This window comes from Argiope bruennichi, chromosome 5, assembly GCF_947563725.1.
Source record: "Argiope bruennichi chromosome 5, qqArgBrue1.1, whole genome shotgun sequence".
NCBI classification, from domain to species: Eukaryota; Metazoa; Arthropoda; class Arachnida; order Araneae; family Araneidae; genus Argiope; species Argiope bruennichi.
The window spans coordinates 119,098,734-119,115,425 of NC_079155.1; the positions used below are offsets into that span (position 1 = coordinate 119,098,734).

The following is a 16,692-nucleotide window of genomic DNA, read 5'->3' on the forward strand; positions in this document are numbered from 1 at the left end:
TTGGTACAGCCTATAACCGATTCTTTGTCTCGGGTGAATGAAACATGATATTCGTTGGGTATCAGTTATCACGCGTCGAAACTAGTAGCTGATACTAATGAGAATATGATTCCATATCGAGATTTTGCTTCTTCTGTGGAGAAATATCGGTGACTTCGATTTTGACTGTGATTGATGGGTTATTAGAAGTGCAAAGGAAAGACTTTTCTCATATAGTTAGCATAAAAGAATGAAGGGATACTCCAGTGGTACGTGCACCACTACATGGAGTAAAGAGCAGTAATGGCAGGGAATAAATATAAACAGAAAAACATCAAGTATAATTCTTCGAAGAAGGATGGCGTGTTGGCCAGTCTGATAAAGCGATGTACCAGTATATATAGCCTAATTAGGGAATTGCCCTAATAATGACATCGTTTCGTTGATATGAATTTTTATTCATCATTAATTTTATTAGAAGAATGTTATTTAAATATGTATAATTAACTGATGAAATTCATACATTTCCGTATTGTAAAATATATAATGTCTGCCGATTAAATTTTTTTAATTATTTATATTTTTGATATATCATGATACATTTTTACGGCAAAGGATGTTTCCAATAATAAGGAAATGTATGAATCGCATGATAAGTTAATTATATATATTTAAATAACATTCTTCTAATGAAATGAATGATGAATAAAAATTCGCATTAACGGAACGATGTCATTATTAGGGCAATTCCCTAATTAGGCAATGCATACTAGCACATCGCTTAATCAACACTTACGCATTGCCTTATCTATATTATCAAGGGCAGTTTGGGATATGTGACCTCAGTTTTCTGATTGATTTGCTGACGATCTATATATCTGATAAAAGACAGTATTTATTGTACGAAGATATATCAAAAATGTCTTTGATCAGTTGTGCAGATTAGAACAAAATTATGCTTGCAGTTATTGTAATCTACAATGATGGTAATATAGTGCTTAATTCATTCCAAGAAGGTGACTTAAGCAATCACACACTACCACATATATGTGATCAGAAAATCTTCATTATTGCCTCACCATTCCCCAGTATTAATTCAGTAATATCCCATTCACCTTAAGGCACTTAGCTTCATTAAGTTTACTAAGTACTTTTAAGCGTTATTTATTAGCGTTTCTGGAATTTTTTGATACACGAACACATTTTACAGATTAATAAATTCCGCCAAATGCATTAAGAGATCAAAATAAGTAGTTTTATATTAAATATATAATTAATAAATTCTGTCTATTCAAATAATTTTCTTCTTTGCATCGATCTCTTACATCAAAGTATTAACTTAAATCTCAAAATAAAACACATGCGCTTTTATAATTTAATAAATTTTAATAGCGATTGAGTGAGAAAGTACAATTATACATTCGTGCTCCTTTTTGGATGGGATTACCTCTGCAGTTCCTTATGTCTGGAAATTGTAAGGAATTATAAAGATAACTGTGTTACAGAGAGGTTATTATATGTACGCATTACAGGTAAAGCAAATGCGATGAATTTACAATATTCGATAGTTTTAATTTTCCATTCGATTTATTTCAAATTCATTAATCATACATTTTAGCTCTTTCAATCACGATAGTTTGTTTCCAGAATCCCTAATCAACTTAATGTGGTTCAATTACTAAACTACTTAATAAGGAAAGTATATTTGTGAAGCTGTAAAATCCCTATTTAAAAATTTAATATACTAATTATAAAGTGTAATATGCAGTAATAAAATACTGAAACCTTAAAGACTTAATATATGAAAATAGTGGCTTAAAAATTAAGCACTTTCATATAAATGGTTCAAGAAATAAACCATCATGCTTTAAAGGGGTAAAAAGAATTTTATTTACAAGTAACGCACTTGTAAATAATACAAATATACACTGTTTTTTATACAAGTGTACACTTATTTCGGTATATTTGGTGTTTCTAGATTCTTGTTCGAGCAGGGATTTTAAAATTCTTCAAACGTATCGTCTGTATTAGATCAAACAATATTTCTAGAAATCGGAGGATTAATATAAATGAATCCAGAAAATGTGATCTTTGCAGTCTAAAAGAGAGGTTCTTTTCTTCATCACAAAACATTTATATTCTACACCAAACTTTTTCTCATACTCTCTCATTGGAAAAAGAAGAAATGATTTTTTTTATTAAAGTATGGAACTTGAGCAAGGCCGTAAATATCAGGAATGCTCAGATTTTTATTTTTAAAGTCCCACAGTTGTGGGACTCTAAAATAATTTCGAAATATTGATGTTTGGCTGAAATCTAGCGTTTTTATTTAATTTTTGCTGATTTTTTGGTGATTAATTACTGATAAACAAGAACTGACTTAGGTCAACCTAGGTCAACAAAGAAAAATTTTATTTGTTTCTTTTTATTAAATAATTATCAAAAAAAATTATTAAGTACCAAAAAATTATTGATTTTCGCAAGAATTGAACTTGCATTCTTCACCTTCACATGAAAAATAGAAATCCTTGCATTTTACCGATTGAGCAACTGCCTGTTGATTTCAATTTTCCTTACAAACTGCAAAAACTCTATTTAAAGTATTAAAAATTAATTAAATTTAATTAATGAATTAATATTTGAAAAAACTGTAATAACATCAAGTGTCATCCACTACAAGTTTTAAAAATGTATTTGAACTTGAGTGGATGAATAAAAAGTATTTTATTAACGATTGAAAATTTGAACAAGGTATATAAATATATATAGGGAGAGTGTGAACTAATAGTAGGAATTGAAAAATACTTGAGTAATAGAAAATCAAAAATGTATTTTGGAAATCTTTTTTCTGACTAAATGAAAACAAAATCTAACAATATAACTACGATGTGGTTACAAGATAACATTATAAATTAGTGCGCTTTTGAATTATATTTACATGCATGTGCAAGTACAAGCCGATTGACGCTCGGCCTTATCCAGTCGAATGTCTGTTTGCCGAGTTGGTCCTTGTCAAGTCTATAATTGTCTGGTACGATTGAAAATTTTATTTGCGTCTACAGATTAGATGATATGCACCAAATTTTATCCATCTAGGTCTTTATGTTTAAGTAATTATCATGTTCGTTTGTAGGACAGACAGACTTTTCTGAATGAACTGTGTTCAAAATTTGATAGAAATCTATAAATTTGGTGTAAAGTTCCTATGCCAAATTTCACCCTTCTAAATCTGAAATGTTTATATACCAAACGATCAAACTTTTTTAATTTTTAATGATTAATCTCGGGTTTCATTCTCGAAAGAAAAAAAAAAGCAGAACACTAAAGAATTCTAGAATTCTACAGCATTCTTAAACAGTTTTTTTTTTTTTTTTTTTCATTCTAGATCTGGAACATGAACGTCGCCAACTTCATGAAGTTCTGGTGCCTCAACTTCAAAGGGACTGGTCATCATTAGGAGTGGACATCCAACTTGTGGACGTTCAAAATGGAGCCGACGACGATGCTATCATTGAACCGCAAGCAATTGCTCAGCAATTGGAGGAAATAGAAGATTGTCATAAAACATCTCTTGGATGTTTCTTTTTGGTAATTTTATGCTTTTCATTTAACTTTTTCATAAATAATTTAAACTATCTATCTATGCCCTTAAGTAAAAAAAAAAAAAACATCAATAGTTATCAATATTTATTTAATATAATAAAGTTGCATCGGCCTGCAGGAGCCACCGCCGAATTTTTTTCTGGGGGTAAAGTTATTTTTGCAATTAATTTTTCTGATTCCAAAAAAATAAAGAATGTTTGGAAAATCTTTATTACAAATAATTGTTTTTGTAAAAAAATTGCTTTTGCAACCAAATAATTATTCTTAAAAGATGTTACTATAAGATTATAATTATGTCAGGTTAAAAGTTGTCATTTTATTCCTTTCCCATAAGTATTGACTCTACAATCCATCTGTCCAGGGGAACTAAAGTTTTGCTGTTTCATTGAATTAATGTAGAAAAGAGTACATCGAATTCGTCGGAAATAAACAATTTTGGAATATATTTTCATTGATTCAATCCATGAAATACATGTCGGAAAAGGTTTTAAAATATTTTAAGATTTTATTGTAATCGCCAAACTGAAAGTCATTGAAATGTGAGAAAATCATTGAAATATGAAACCTAGCTTCAAACGTGGTTATGCACACGAAAGAAAAACAAAACATAAATAATGAGAATGCATTTATCTACTTTTAAGTGTAAATGAGACATGATAAAGTAATAGATTGCATACAATATGTAAATTGCGTCTGCATATTAGTTCATTCAAAGAGCCGCAGTGGCCTGATGGTAAGGTCTCGGCTTCGGAACCGAAAAGTTCCAGGTTCCAGACCCGATTCCACCGAAGACCCGTTGTATAAGCGGAGCTGGTGCATGTTAAATCCGTCGAGACCAAACATCCTCCCGCTTGTGGCAGAACAGCTCAGGTGTTGTCCTCGTCATTTGACCGCGGTTCAAGATAACGAGTTCCATACCAAAAAAGCCCTACTGTTGCTTTTAAAAATGGACTTTGATATAATTAAACTAGATCATTCAAAACCCTTTATAATGCAGATATTTAGACCCAGAATTATATTTGGTGCAAAATTATTTTATGGATAATTGATGCACTCTAACAAAGGATTTTAAATTTTTTTATTGATATTTTATAAATTAAAATATTAATAGAGATTTTTAAGTCTCTTTCTTAATAGCTTTGAAGCATTTTAAGACGCAATATTCCTTTTCACACGATTTTAAAATTCAAAAGAAAAAAATTCGGGAAGATTTTATTTTTCTACAATTTTTTCTTTAATCTGAATTTAAAACGAAACAATAAAAGCTACTTTGTAGCATTTTTTTCCATTATAGCTATGAGTAACCAAATAGAAATAATCGATAGAATAATAGAAATAATCGTGCTACTACATAAAAATAAATACTAGATTTTTCAGTTTATTATAAATACATCAACGTCCTTCAAGATTGATTTTTAACCTAATATTTTTAGACTGCCACCAGTGGCAGATTTCCAGTTAGGCAGACTAGGCAATTAGGCTGGGTGCAGGATATAAACATGTCAGTTGTTTTCATTCAATTTGATCATTTCATGTTCCTAATTGTCACATAAATGTTTAAAAATATGCAAATTCTATGAATAATAAAATATTAATATAGTTTTAAAACTTTATCAAGTATAGTTGGTCAAGCCACTTTTTTTATCATCGCGGTTATTTGGTCATTAGGCTATTTATAAAATCAAACTTCTATTTCAGATTAAAGCGTTCAAACATAGAGCCTGGAAGTTGTGGAGCCATAATGCATAAATAAAAGCCAATGCACATTCACAAAGCTAATAAAATAAATATATATATGTTAATTTAAAATAAATCATTAACATTTTAATAATGTGCTGAAATGTGAAATCTAGTTTCCTTCTTTTTAAAAGAGGGGGGGGGGGTGTCATAATGTGCACTGCCTAGGCCCTTAATGTAGTTCGCTAGTTTTCTTTCTAAAAATTTTTGTAACGTACATTTTTTACACACAAAACGCAGAAGCCGAATCAGACCTAAAATATTTTTATCCTAAAATATCCGGATTAACGATTGAAATCTTTCTTCCTTTGGGATTTCTATCGCAACTTGTTAACATATTACACAAATTTTAAATTTTATTTCTTGCATTTTACCTGTTGCAATTTTTTTCTTGCAGTTAATTTATGTTTTTAATAATATTAACCTCTTTTTAATAATGTTTTACAAGTTCAACGAATGCTTTATGTTTTTTTTAATTTTTTCTACAGTTTTTTACATCATAATTGCATGTTTTGCGCATCAAAGCCGTGCCACATACTTTGAAAATGCTATACTGAAAAGGAACATAGATTTTTCCTTTAATATTTGGTGCTAAACTGTAAAACAGTTAAACAAAAAAATTGTGCTTTCGATTCAAAATTTTGAACCCAGTGTTTTGATCTACGAGTAAATAACGATTGTTTTTTTCTTTGAAAAACATGAGTGCAATTTTGAATTCAGTGTCATGATCTAAATAACTGCAATCTTTCTAAAACTCATAACTCTGTATTTTGCGCATAGTAGTCATGTCACCAATTCATGCCACTTTCAACAAGCGCTGAATGGGGTGAGGGGGGCCCTAAACTGTTTTCAATTATTTTTGCCAAACATAGAACCTCTAGCTGGCTTTCCACACAACCTAAAATATTAAATCTGCCATCCTGGTTTCTGCCATCCTAAATCTGCCATCTTTCGTTTTATGAGAACAGATTGTATTGATTTTTAAACATGAAATTTATTTTATCATTAATCCAAATTTAGGTATTTTATAATTATTCAGTGTAATACAAAGCATAAAATTTTTCTTCAGGGGATTTGGAAGTACATGTGGTATGCCTTATAATTTTAACCAAAATTGCTTTGGAAATTTTGAAGAAATGTTTCTTGATCCAAGAACCAGCATTTACGAAATTTGATATCTCTATTTTACTTTCTTGTACTCAAGGCAAAAAATGTAGTAATCGTAAAAAATTCCGACCTCATTTTTTTAATACATCAAATATTTTCCTGCATTTCCACCTCTTAGATCTCCCTGAGTTCGAAAAAAAACTTTTCTGCATTTATGTGTGTCTGTGAATGCTTTCTTTCAGAAATTCAACAAACGCTTGACTCTCGACAAGTTAAAAGGATGAAATTTAGTACGAGAACTTTAAACAAAAACCGTAGATTTCTGCTAAATTTGGGGTTATATGCGGCTATGGTGCATCTGTCTGTTCATCTCTGAGTCAGTGATTGAGAAATTTAAAAATATAATTTTCTAGGAAGATGATTTTTTTTATATAATTTTTACATCGAAGCTGTATACCAGTGTCTAATATTTTCTTATGAAAAAGATGTTTGTGTGCGCGCGCTCGTGTGTAGTGTGTGTTGGTGCTCTACAAGCTAGATTTAAAATAGATTAAAGAGTATATTGTGTATTTGTGCTTGTATGATGAGAAAAGAGCATTTAAGAAACACAAAAAGTAATAGATTTGGCTACAATATGGATCGAAAATTATAGATTTATACTAAAATTTTTAGTTAATGGATGGAAGATCAGAGTGTAATGGATTCTCTTCTTTATACAGCACACTCCCGAATATCCGGTTCACGATTACCCGACCTCCGTACTATCCGGTCTAGTATCCGGTCTGCTGAAACAGCAAAAAAAGGCAAATGCTTCTATGATTCAAAGGCTACGTTCACATTTTACTTGACTTGAGATAAATGGAAAGCGTAGTCCTCAATAAGTGAGAAAATACTTATTACAACTGTGAATTTTACTAAAAAAACTTTTTCTTCTGAGTATAAAATTGTCTGGTGAGTAAAGAAATGAGTTGATAGAACTCCGCCCTATTCGGCATTTTTGTTATCTAGCCTGCCCTTCGCCCACATTAGCCGGATACTCGGGAGTCTATTGTACTTCGAATCTAATTTAAAAAGAACTTAATTGGATTACAAATAGAAAATTGAAAGAATTTTTATCAATATCTGAAAAAAAAATGAAGATATTTAAATAGGTTTGTATAAAAAAAATCTAATAATCAGTGTTAAATTTTTGATAAACATTTTGAAAATTCACAATAGTTTTAATTACAGTAATTTTGAAACTCAAATGCTGCTTAAAAAATAAAATCACAAATATTTTTATGAGATCACAATTTTCTTTCGTTCCAAAATAGAAGTAAGTTTTCCCGGGCAAATTTTTATCATTTTATATTAAAAACAATTAGATAATCATTATATTATATCAAAATATTTTTATAATGTTATGGACGAGCTGATATCATCCTTTCCGTTTCGTTTTCTGAGGCATAAAAACATGAATATTTTAAGGTTTATAAAAACCTTACTTTGATGCGAAATATCCATCCATTTTTATAAAATATGTTCCATTAGAGAATACGAAATGATGTATGAAGAATTACTTAGACTATGTAAATGGTGTCCCCCAAAATGGTACTCCCTCGCAACGCTCTAAAAATAAGAAAATGTCTCGAAAATACGAGAATAATGAATTATTATGATGAAGCATTCCTTGCCATTTTGTATCTCGGTCTCCATTCATTCAGCTTAGAGGGAAATTCTGAAAGATGATGTTTACGATTTGATGTTATTGTGTACTAAATATTCAGTAAGATGTTTAAGATGTAAGATTAAAAACCGCAGTCTTCTTTTTATTGATCTGAAATGTTTTGGAATTTATTGAAGAAGAGGCGGGGCCAAATATTCTTTTTTTTAGAACATTATATGTGGATCAAGCTTTGTGTAATGAATAAAAAAATTATTTTCTCCGTCTATTTGCTTGTTTGATAGTTGGACAACTCTAAGTCCCTACACAAATGAAATCTGGAACATTTTCCTTAGTATCTAAAAATTGGAACTACACTATTAAAGAGTTTCTATGCCAAAAGTATTTTCAAAAATATGATGAATTGCATGCGCTTTGATATTTTGTTGGAATCACGTTATATTTTATTCCATGAAAATCATTTATCTAAATTTTTTGTATGTGTGTGATTGGAATTTGCTTTTAGTCGTTGTTGATGTTAACGCGTCTTCGTGCAATGTTATATCACTTATAAAATCAAGAAATTATTAAGAGTTTTCTCCTAACATCATTAGATTCTTGAATACAAATTTAAGCTCTTAAAGCTGACCAAAGTAACCTAGTCCTTTCAGGGTCAAATAAATTGTCACATTCTAGAGTGGTAATTCCAAAAAAAAAATTTCACATGCATCACATTCGAGACTAATGTCTTATATCTGAAATTTTTAGAATAGTTATTAATTAATTATTTCTAATGAGGATTTCGAGTTCTAAACCTATTATGGAGTCTATGTCTATGAATTATGTTCTATTGTTTAGTCTAAGAATGGGAAAATTAGGTAAAGTTTTTGCTTATATGACTTATTATAGAAATAATTTCATATAGAAGAAAAATTAATTTCTTTTCATTTAGAATGAAAAAAATTGCCTGCAGAGCCGCGGATACAGTAGTTAGACTATTATAGAAAGAACATTTATATAAGCATCCTAAATGAGCATAAAAAGGCAATTTCCGCGTTCCTTGTCTCTTATTTATGTATACGGGCAGATAAAATAAAAACAATGATTATAGCTTGTTGTATTAGTGTATAAATGTGTCGAAAGTATTATTAAGGGGACAGTGAACTCTATTTGTCATTTTTGTGACTTATTCACTTAGACTTATGAAATTTTTTATGCATATGTATTCAAACAGAAATGCAACACATTGCTTTTAAAAAACTTTTTGAAACAATGTATTATTTTTATAAAATTAAAAAATGTATATTTTTTAAAAATTTCAAAATATTCCAGGTGACTTAATTTTTAATTTTTCTATTTTTTTTTCCTTATTAACCAATATAAATTTATTTGGAATAAAACTGTGTAATTTCAATTAAATGCTAATTTTTTAGAAATATTTTTATGTATACTTACTGAATTTTCATTAGAATTTTATGTTTTTTTGGGACTAAAACTGATTTTTAACTATATAAAAAAACTGGAAATATAAAATGCATACCCTATTTTCTTTTAATGTTTACCAGAAATCTTTATTATCAATTCTATTTAATTTCTTCAAAAATTAAGGCACCTGGAACATTTTAAAGATATTGAAATCTAATTTCAGTATGATTTTGAGGAAAATAATTCAAATATATTTTTTTAATATAGGCCTTTGAAATATTCATTTTATTAAACAATATATCTTATAACATTATTTTAGCTAAATATATACTGAGGATATTCTCAAGTACTTGACCAACAATATCGCCCATTAGACATTGGGTTGGCATTTCATACTCATTTGCAACACGTTTGTGATTAAAGAAGAGCAACGTGGCAGAAAGTATTGATATTTATTAGTGGCAGAAAATATTGGATTTATTTAATGGAAATATATTTAGTGGCAGAAAGTATTATTTAGTGGCGGAAAGTATTGGATTTCTAGAATTGCACTGACAACTGAATAAGTGTACGAAGAATACTCACTGTAACTGACTCGCTTGCAGGACTGGAGCGTTAGGGATATAAGCGCTTCTGTATTATCTGGAGTAGTTTCTTTTCCCCGTGACAATCCGTGACCGTATTCGTACACCGACTAACTTGCCAAACTTTTGGTGAAAATGTTGTCTCAACTTCTCATGTGCAAATAGCAACAGCTGTGGTATTAATAAGCGACACATTTCTTTGTTTACTTCTGATTTTAAACAGCGATTCAAATCTCACTATCCCCAAAAGAAGGAAATTCTACCTTGGCCGGAGCACATTAAATGCCAAAACACTTCATTTGTTGCGCGTTAATGAAAATGTAGAGGAAATAAACGTCAGGTTAGCGCATATCAGAGAAAGAATGTCCACACTTTCTACAAAGGAGGATCTTCTGCTGAGCTAAGTTATCGTCTCTCTTTAAATCGCACTGCAATTGAATTACAGAGGCAGAATGAATCTCGTTTGTCTGCTGACAGAGAAAGACATTTAAATTTGAGACACAGGAGAAGAAGTGAAAAAACAAACGTTCCTGATATTTGGTCCAAAATGGAGTACACCGCTCTGTTCCTCAGAATTTCGATCCATGTGTGGATTACAGAAATGATGCTTTGGTTTCAATAGGAACAGTGTCTATTATCTGTCCATATTGTTCAGCTTTAGAAACAGCTTTGATATACAGTCATTTTCGCCAAAAAATAATTTATCGTCAAATTTTGCGAAATGGCCGAATGTGGCGAGAACGGCAGCAATAGGGTAACATTAGGAAAAGTGACACCGAAAAATTGCCAACCAAGGTGCAAAATGACTATATATCAAAGCTTAGCATAGCTTTAAACTGGAAAGATGAATCAAAAGGCATTCGTTGTTTACAATCGATAATGGAAACCATTTTAACAGTCTAAATATGGAACAGCATTGATATACAGTCATTTTCACCCGAAAAATTTATTTTAGCGAAATGGTTGAATGTGGCGCGAACGGCAGCAATAGTGTTTCCAATCTAAAGGCTCCGAGGAACGCTACAGCAAATTAACGGAAATATAGAAGCAAAAAAGTCAATAATTGCAGTAAAATGAAATAATGCATGCAAAAAAGTTAATTGAAAATAATGAAAGTAAGCAGAAGAAGTATGTGCAGAAGGGAAAAAAAATCAAGGGAAATGAAGAGGAAAGATCAAAATACAGTAGCATACAGTAACATATAAAAATGGCGGCCATGTAACCCGAAGCAAAGCGCCACAGAAAAATTGTCAACCTCGCAAGGCGCCAAATGACTGTATATAAAAGTTTAGCCCTATTAATATTTCTGAGCATGTGCTATTAAAAATTGTTTTGTAGTTATTTTTGATGATTTCTAAATATCTTTTTGTTCCCGCGTGACATTCCCATGTCATATCGGGTGGAGGCTAGACTTAAGTCTAAAGCTAATTTTTCCTCTTAGATGTTATGTCACGGGAAACGCTGTGCAGGTACTGCTGGTCATAATTATAATGAAAAAAATTACAATTTGTCCTAAAATTTCGACTTCTTATATACGCGGAAAAGAGAATTAGCTCTGTTTGATAGGGTAATGAGGATTTTGTTTTTTATTTGTATCCTTTAGCAGGTCGATATAAATCGGACGAACTAGATATGATATCTGCACTAGAAGCGAAAGAAAGAAAGCAATCAGTAAAGAAAGTAGAGAAAATGCAATCTCTAAGAAATGATTTATTTTATCTCGGGCCTTGATCAATAAACTATCGGATTTCTTTTGCTACTACTGCACTTGAAATCTGCTTCGGGTTCATTAGGATAACAAAACTTTCCCTTTGTTTTGCTTCGATTTTTCTTCGTATTGTTCAACTGTATTTTATGTAATTAGTAAAGAAAAGTTTCCAAGACTTTTTATGGCTAATTATGTGAACGCTGATGACAACATTTTTCCTTTTTTTTAAAAAAAAAAAAATTACATCATGGATTGGAAGACGCTGAGACGGACACTTGCTCACTCTACAATGAATGTTGGAGATTCTTTGCAATTACTATCTCCTTGAATATTTATGTAGAACATAGGGACTGGTTTGATATATTACAATATTTTCTCAGTCTCTCCATTGAGATACAGAATTTTTCAAATTTAATTAATAATGATTTTTTTTCTTGAGTTTGTCCATGTTGGAGAATATTTTGTGTAACGTTTGAAAATTCTTGTTATTCACTGGATTTATGGTTCTACGTATAAAATTAGACTGGATCTTTATCGAAGTAATATTATGACTCTAGCTACTTTCTTTTTAAATAATTTTTATAACATTAATAAATGTTAAATATTCACATAATACAAACCGCAAACAAATGTTAATTATTTTCAGTTGATACTTAATTATTAACAAAATTTTAGTTTCGCAAATTTGGTACATATCCCATTTCTCAGCTCATTCTAATGATCACATTTCTGCCACTTACGATTGATTCTATATTTACTGGTGTCCCACGCTTATCATTGGAATGCCGCATATATATTTATAACAGTGCTATCTTTGTAACTAATATTGCATCCTTTGGACATTTAAATATCTGGAATTTTAAGAATTGTAGATATTTTACTAGATGAGGACTGAATAATTGAAAAGATGGCCCATGTTAATTACAAATATCTTCAAAATCCATGAATATTTATAAATTTTACATGCAGTATAATTTCAATTGCCTGATTTTGTTGATTGAATTATAAGTTGCTTCTCTGCAAGTTGACCTACGATGAAATATTTTTCTTTTAATTTTTGTAGCATATTTCACCATTTAGTATATTTTTGCCGAATTTGTAAGCTTTCCGTCTAACAGTCTGTTCCACAGAGCGCCAGTGCACACAGATTGATATATCTGCAGAGACAAGCAGATACATGCACACATTTTCCTTTAGCATTAGAGGAGAAACGCATTTTGCACTCACTTTACTTTTTAACTAATCACAGCACCATTCTCTTTCAGTGTCTAATCGGGAACAAATATCGGCCTTTCGCCCTGCCGGCTTCCATAGACGCTTCGGAATACAACCACATCCACAATGCAGCGAACGAAGCCGGACTGGACGCTTCCTTGCTGGACAATCATTTTCTTCTGGACACCAATCTATTGCCTCCACGCTATGTTCTACAGACGCACAACAAAACGGGAAGCAGCGCAGCGTAAGTATCCTATACTGTTTCAATTTGTATTGTGTTAAAAACTGATTGTTCTCATTGCCAAATCAGATTGGCAGATCAGTCTGGTTATGTCAAAATAATTGCTTAGAAAGTGATCTTAATGGATTAAAAACAATTCGTGTATCAGTGCAGAATTTTATTTTAAACATATAACTAATATTCGATGTCACGAAATTCTTAATTGGAAAGTGAAAATTATATATATATTTATGGAACAGGTTCTTAGATTCTAAAATGCGTAAAAATGCGTAATATAGGACTAAGTTGCGCATACCTTTCAATTCAACTTAGAACCATCATATTACGAGAAAAATATATGAGAGTAATTCCTCATTAAATTTCCTCATTATATCAACTAACCGAGGATGATATCATTGAACTCTGCTGTTGATCATTTCTTTAAAATTATGAATGAGTAATTGCAACTGTTACAAAATAAATCCTCGTCCGAAAATTAACCGGTATAATAAATATTGCCATTTACGAAGTGTTTTCTCATAGAAATATAAATTTCTTTAGTTTATTTACACATATTTGCCTTATTTTAATTCTGTCTCATCAACAGATAACTGTCATTCCTATTCTGAGCTCGTTTTCTCAATTTAATATAAATAAAGGCGATATAGAAATGTCATGGATATGCAGAAGAGATATTTTCTTTGCGTCCTGAAGCAGTTTTCTGAAGTTTTTGAATAGATTTTAAGGAGCAATAATAAGGCTTCTTACCACATTAAATCAAGAAAAATATAAAAGGAAAAAAATACTACACAACAACTGTTTCAAAAAGTGATAAAAATACCAGCATTTGAATTAGAATTTAAATCTCACTTAGTTGCATTTATTGGAATAGGTCATCTACTGTAAACACAATACTTTTTTGGAAAGAATGACCATTTAAATGCATACTATTTTCAGTTCTATAATTTAGAAGATGCTGTTTTGAATTATTTATTTTATAATTTTAAATTTTATACTGATATGCATACATATTGATTTGTGAAGTCATTATGTTCAACATTCCGGGGCACAATTTTTAAGAAGTTCAAAAATCTATTTTCGATGTTTTTTCATGGGAGAGGGGGGGGTATTATTTTATCAAAATAATGATAACTTAGGAGTAAATGCACTTTTTTTTATCAGTACAGAAACTGTATAACACAATCAGCTAAAAATTATTTAATAATAGTGAAAAAAATTATGAACATTTCAGTAGAAAAATATTTGCTTCTGTATCTCAAATCATCTAGATTTTTCAGACACTGAGAATTTAGTGTTAACAATAATGCAATTGTAAACATAGTAAAAGATGCAATTATTTGCAATATGCATACTTTGATGCAATTATTTTTGTTAAAAAAATGGGGATTTTCAATTTTATTCCAAAATTTTTAATAATTTGTCATATTTTCTTTTTAATTCTGCCACAGTTTCACTATTCATAAGAGTTGGAAACGTATGAACTCAAATATATTCATCTGCATTTATTAATGGAAGAATCATTTACAACATTTATTCAATCCAAAAGAAATAAAAGAAGGAACAAAAAATTATTTGTTTGTAGAAAATTGGTGAATTTCATAGACTCACTCAGTATCGTGTTAAAGTAATAAGTTTCTTAATTATTTTGATTCGTAGGAAAGTTTCATAATTTCATTAAATCTTAATAATGATGGCAACATTAGTAAAAAGTGCATCAAAGAATGAATCAAAACACTGAAATTGGTAATAGTAAAGTAGGCAATTAAATAAATTTTTTAACAACATTCTTAATAAATCATTTACACAATTAATGATTTTTATATGAAAAAAATTTATCACAAACGAATTTCTAGAAAGATAAAAAATATTTGAGGAATAAAAGTAAATGAAAGTAAGATAATTTCATAAAAGTTTTTCTCTACTTAATTCTTCTTTGAGTGTTCATTCAAAACACCTTTTAATGGAATCTATTTCCAATTCTTCCAAATGTTAGATAAAATACTTGAAATCCGCTTGCTATATACGCTTGATACCAAAATTATATTATATACTTTCATAAGCGCATTCATTTATGGATTTTCATACTGAAAACATCTAAAGAGGTAAAAGTTTCCAGCGAAAGAAAAGTTAACTGAAATAGTTTGTCGCCCTTTATTTCTTCGAATCTTTGAGTAATTATTTTCGCTGAAAGTGTTTCCAATCATTTAATTATTAAATTAAATGTTTTGATGCATTCTTGGTGACAAATTATGATGAGATTTTCGATGAGAAAATCCCATTTCATCCTTCTATTAGCGCAAGATTTGATTTCCAAAAGCAAAGACTGCTAAACACCTAAATTTCTAGAAAGGCAAAGGTATTACATTTATTTGATAAGGAAAAATTAATAAGTAAATAGAATTATATACGAAGCACATTTTCCATTATTTATCCACACAGCTTCTCACTAATTGTTTGTTTCTTAATTAATTTCGCTGGAATCTGTTTGTTTATTTAATTGCCAGATTAAATACTTGAAATCTCTTTCCAGGAACAACAAAGAGCAGCTGAACAAAATTCATCAGGAGTCCGAAGAAAGCAACTGGCCCGAGGAAGAAGATAAATTAGTTCGAATCATCCAATACGGTGCGAGAATAGCAATTCAAGAAGGGCTCATCGAGGCGGAAGATGTATCGCAGTCTTATTTATTTTCCGGTAAGAAATATTCCCCTTTTGCCTAAAGGAAAGGGGTTCTTTTTTTTATTATTCACTGTGACAAAGAATGCAAGGTCAGACAGCAGTATCGTTTTCAATGTATTATTGTTATTATTAATAATAATAATAATAACAATGAAAGATAGATGAGAAGTAATCGAAACTACATGAATTCCTTTTAATATTTTTTTTTCATTTAGTATATATAAACAATAATATTTTTATTTAATTATAATATATGAAACGAATAACTGTTTAGTTTTGTGTAATTACTATAATTTTCAATCCATTCTATTTGAATTAGCTTTAAGGAAATTCTTGTCGGTTTTTAATACATTGCTTTGGACAGAAATTTTAATATAAGAATACTCTGCCATATCGTCAAAACTGGGCTGGCTCCACTGCAACCGTAATTCAAATTCTTCGACTTTATTTCCTGTTTACTGTTACTATTTTTGAAGACTGAATTTTTATGTAAATGCTCCCCCTAGTGTGAAATAGAGCATTCCACCATATATAATGACCTCATCTAAATAAGATATCGGCGGAAGTTTTTCTAACTATCTGATATATAATTTTCAAATTCAATTTGATAATTATCTTGGCTAATTATTAAGAAAATTATCTTATCCAAGTAGAATAATATTTTTAATTACTATTTCTAGAAAATGCTTTGTTCTACTTCGTTTTATAATTAATAGATAAGAAATAACTTTCATATGATTCTTTGAAAGAAAGCAAAATATTTTTTTAA

The 16,692-nt window shown here is 30.0% G+C and overlaps 1 protein-coding gene across 1 annotated transcript in view; it reads left to right on the forward strand.

Moving 5' to 3' along the window:
- LOC129968582 (protein qui-1-like) overlaps nt 1-16,692 on the forward strand; it is a 239,599-nt gene that overhangs the window by 141,481 nt on the left and 81,426 nt on the right. The window contains exons 3-5 of the mRNA XM_056082613.1: nt 3,365-3,567; nt 13,051-13,247; nt 15,775-15,938. Coding sequence (XP_055938588.1) covers nt 3,365-3,567; nt 13,051-13,247; nt 15,775-15,938 — 564 coding nt within the window. The remainder of the gene's footprint in view (nt 1-3,364; nt 3,568-13,050; nt 13,248-15,774; nt 15,939-16,692) is intronic.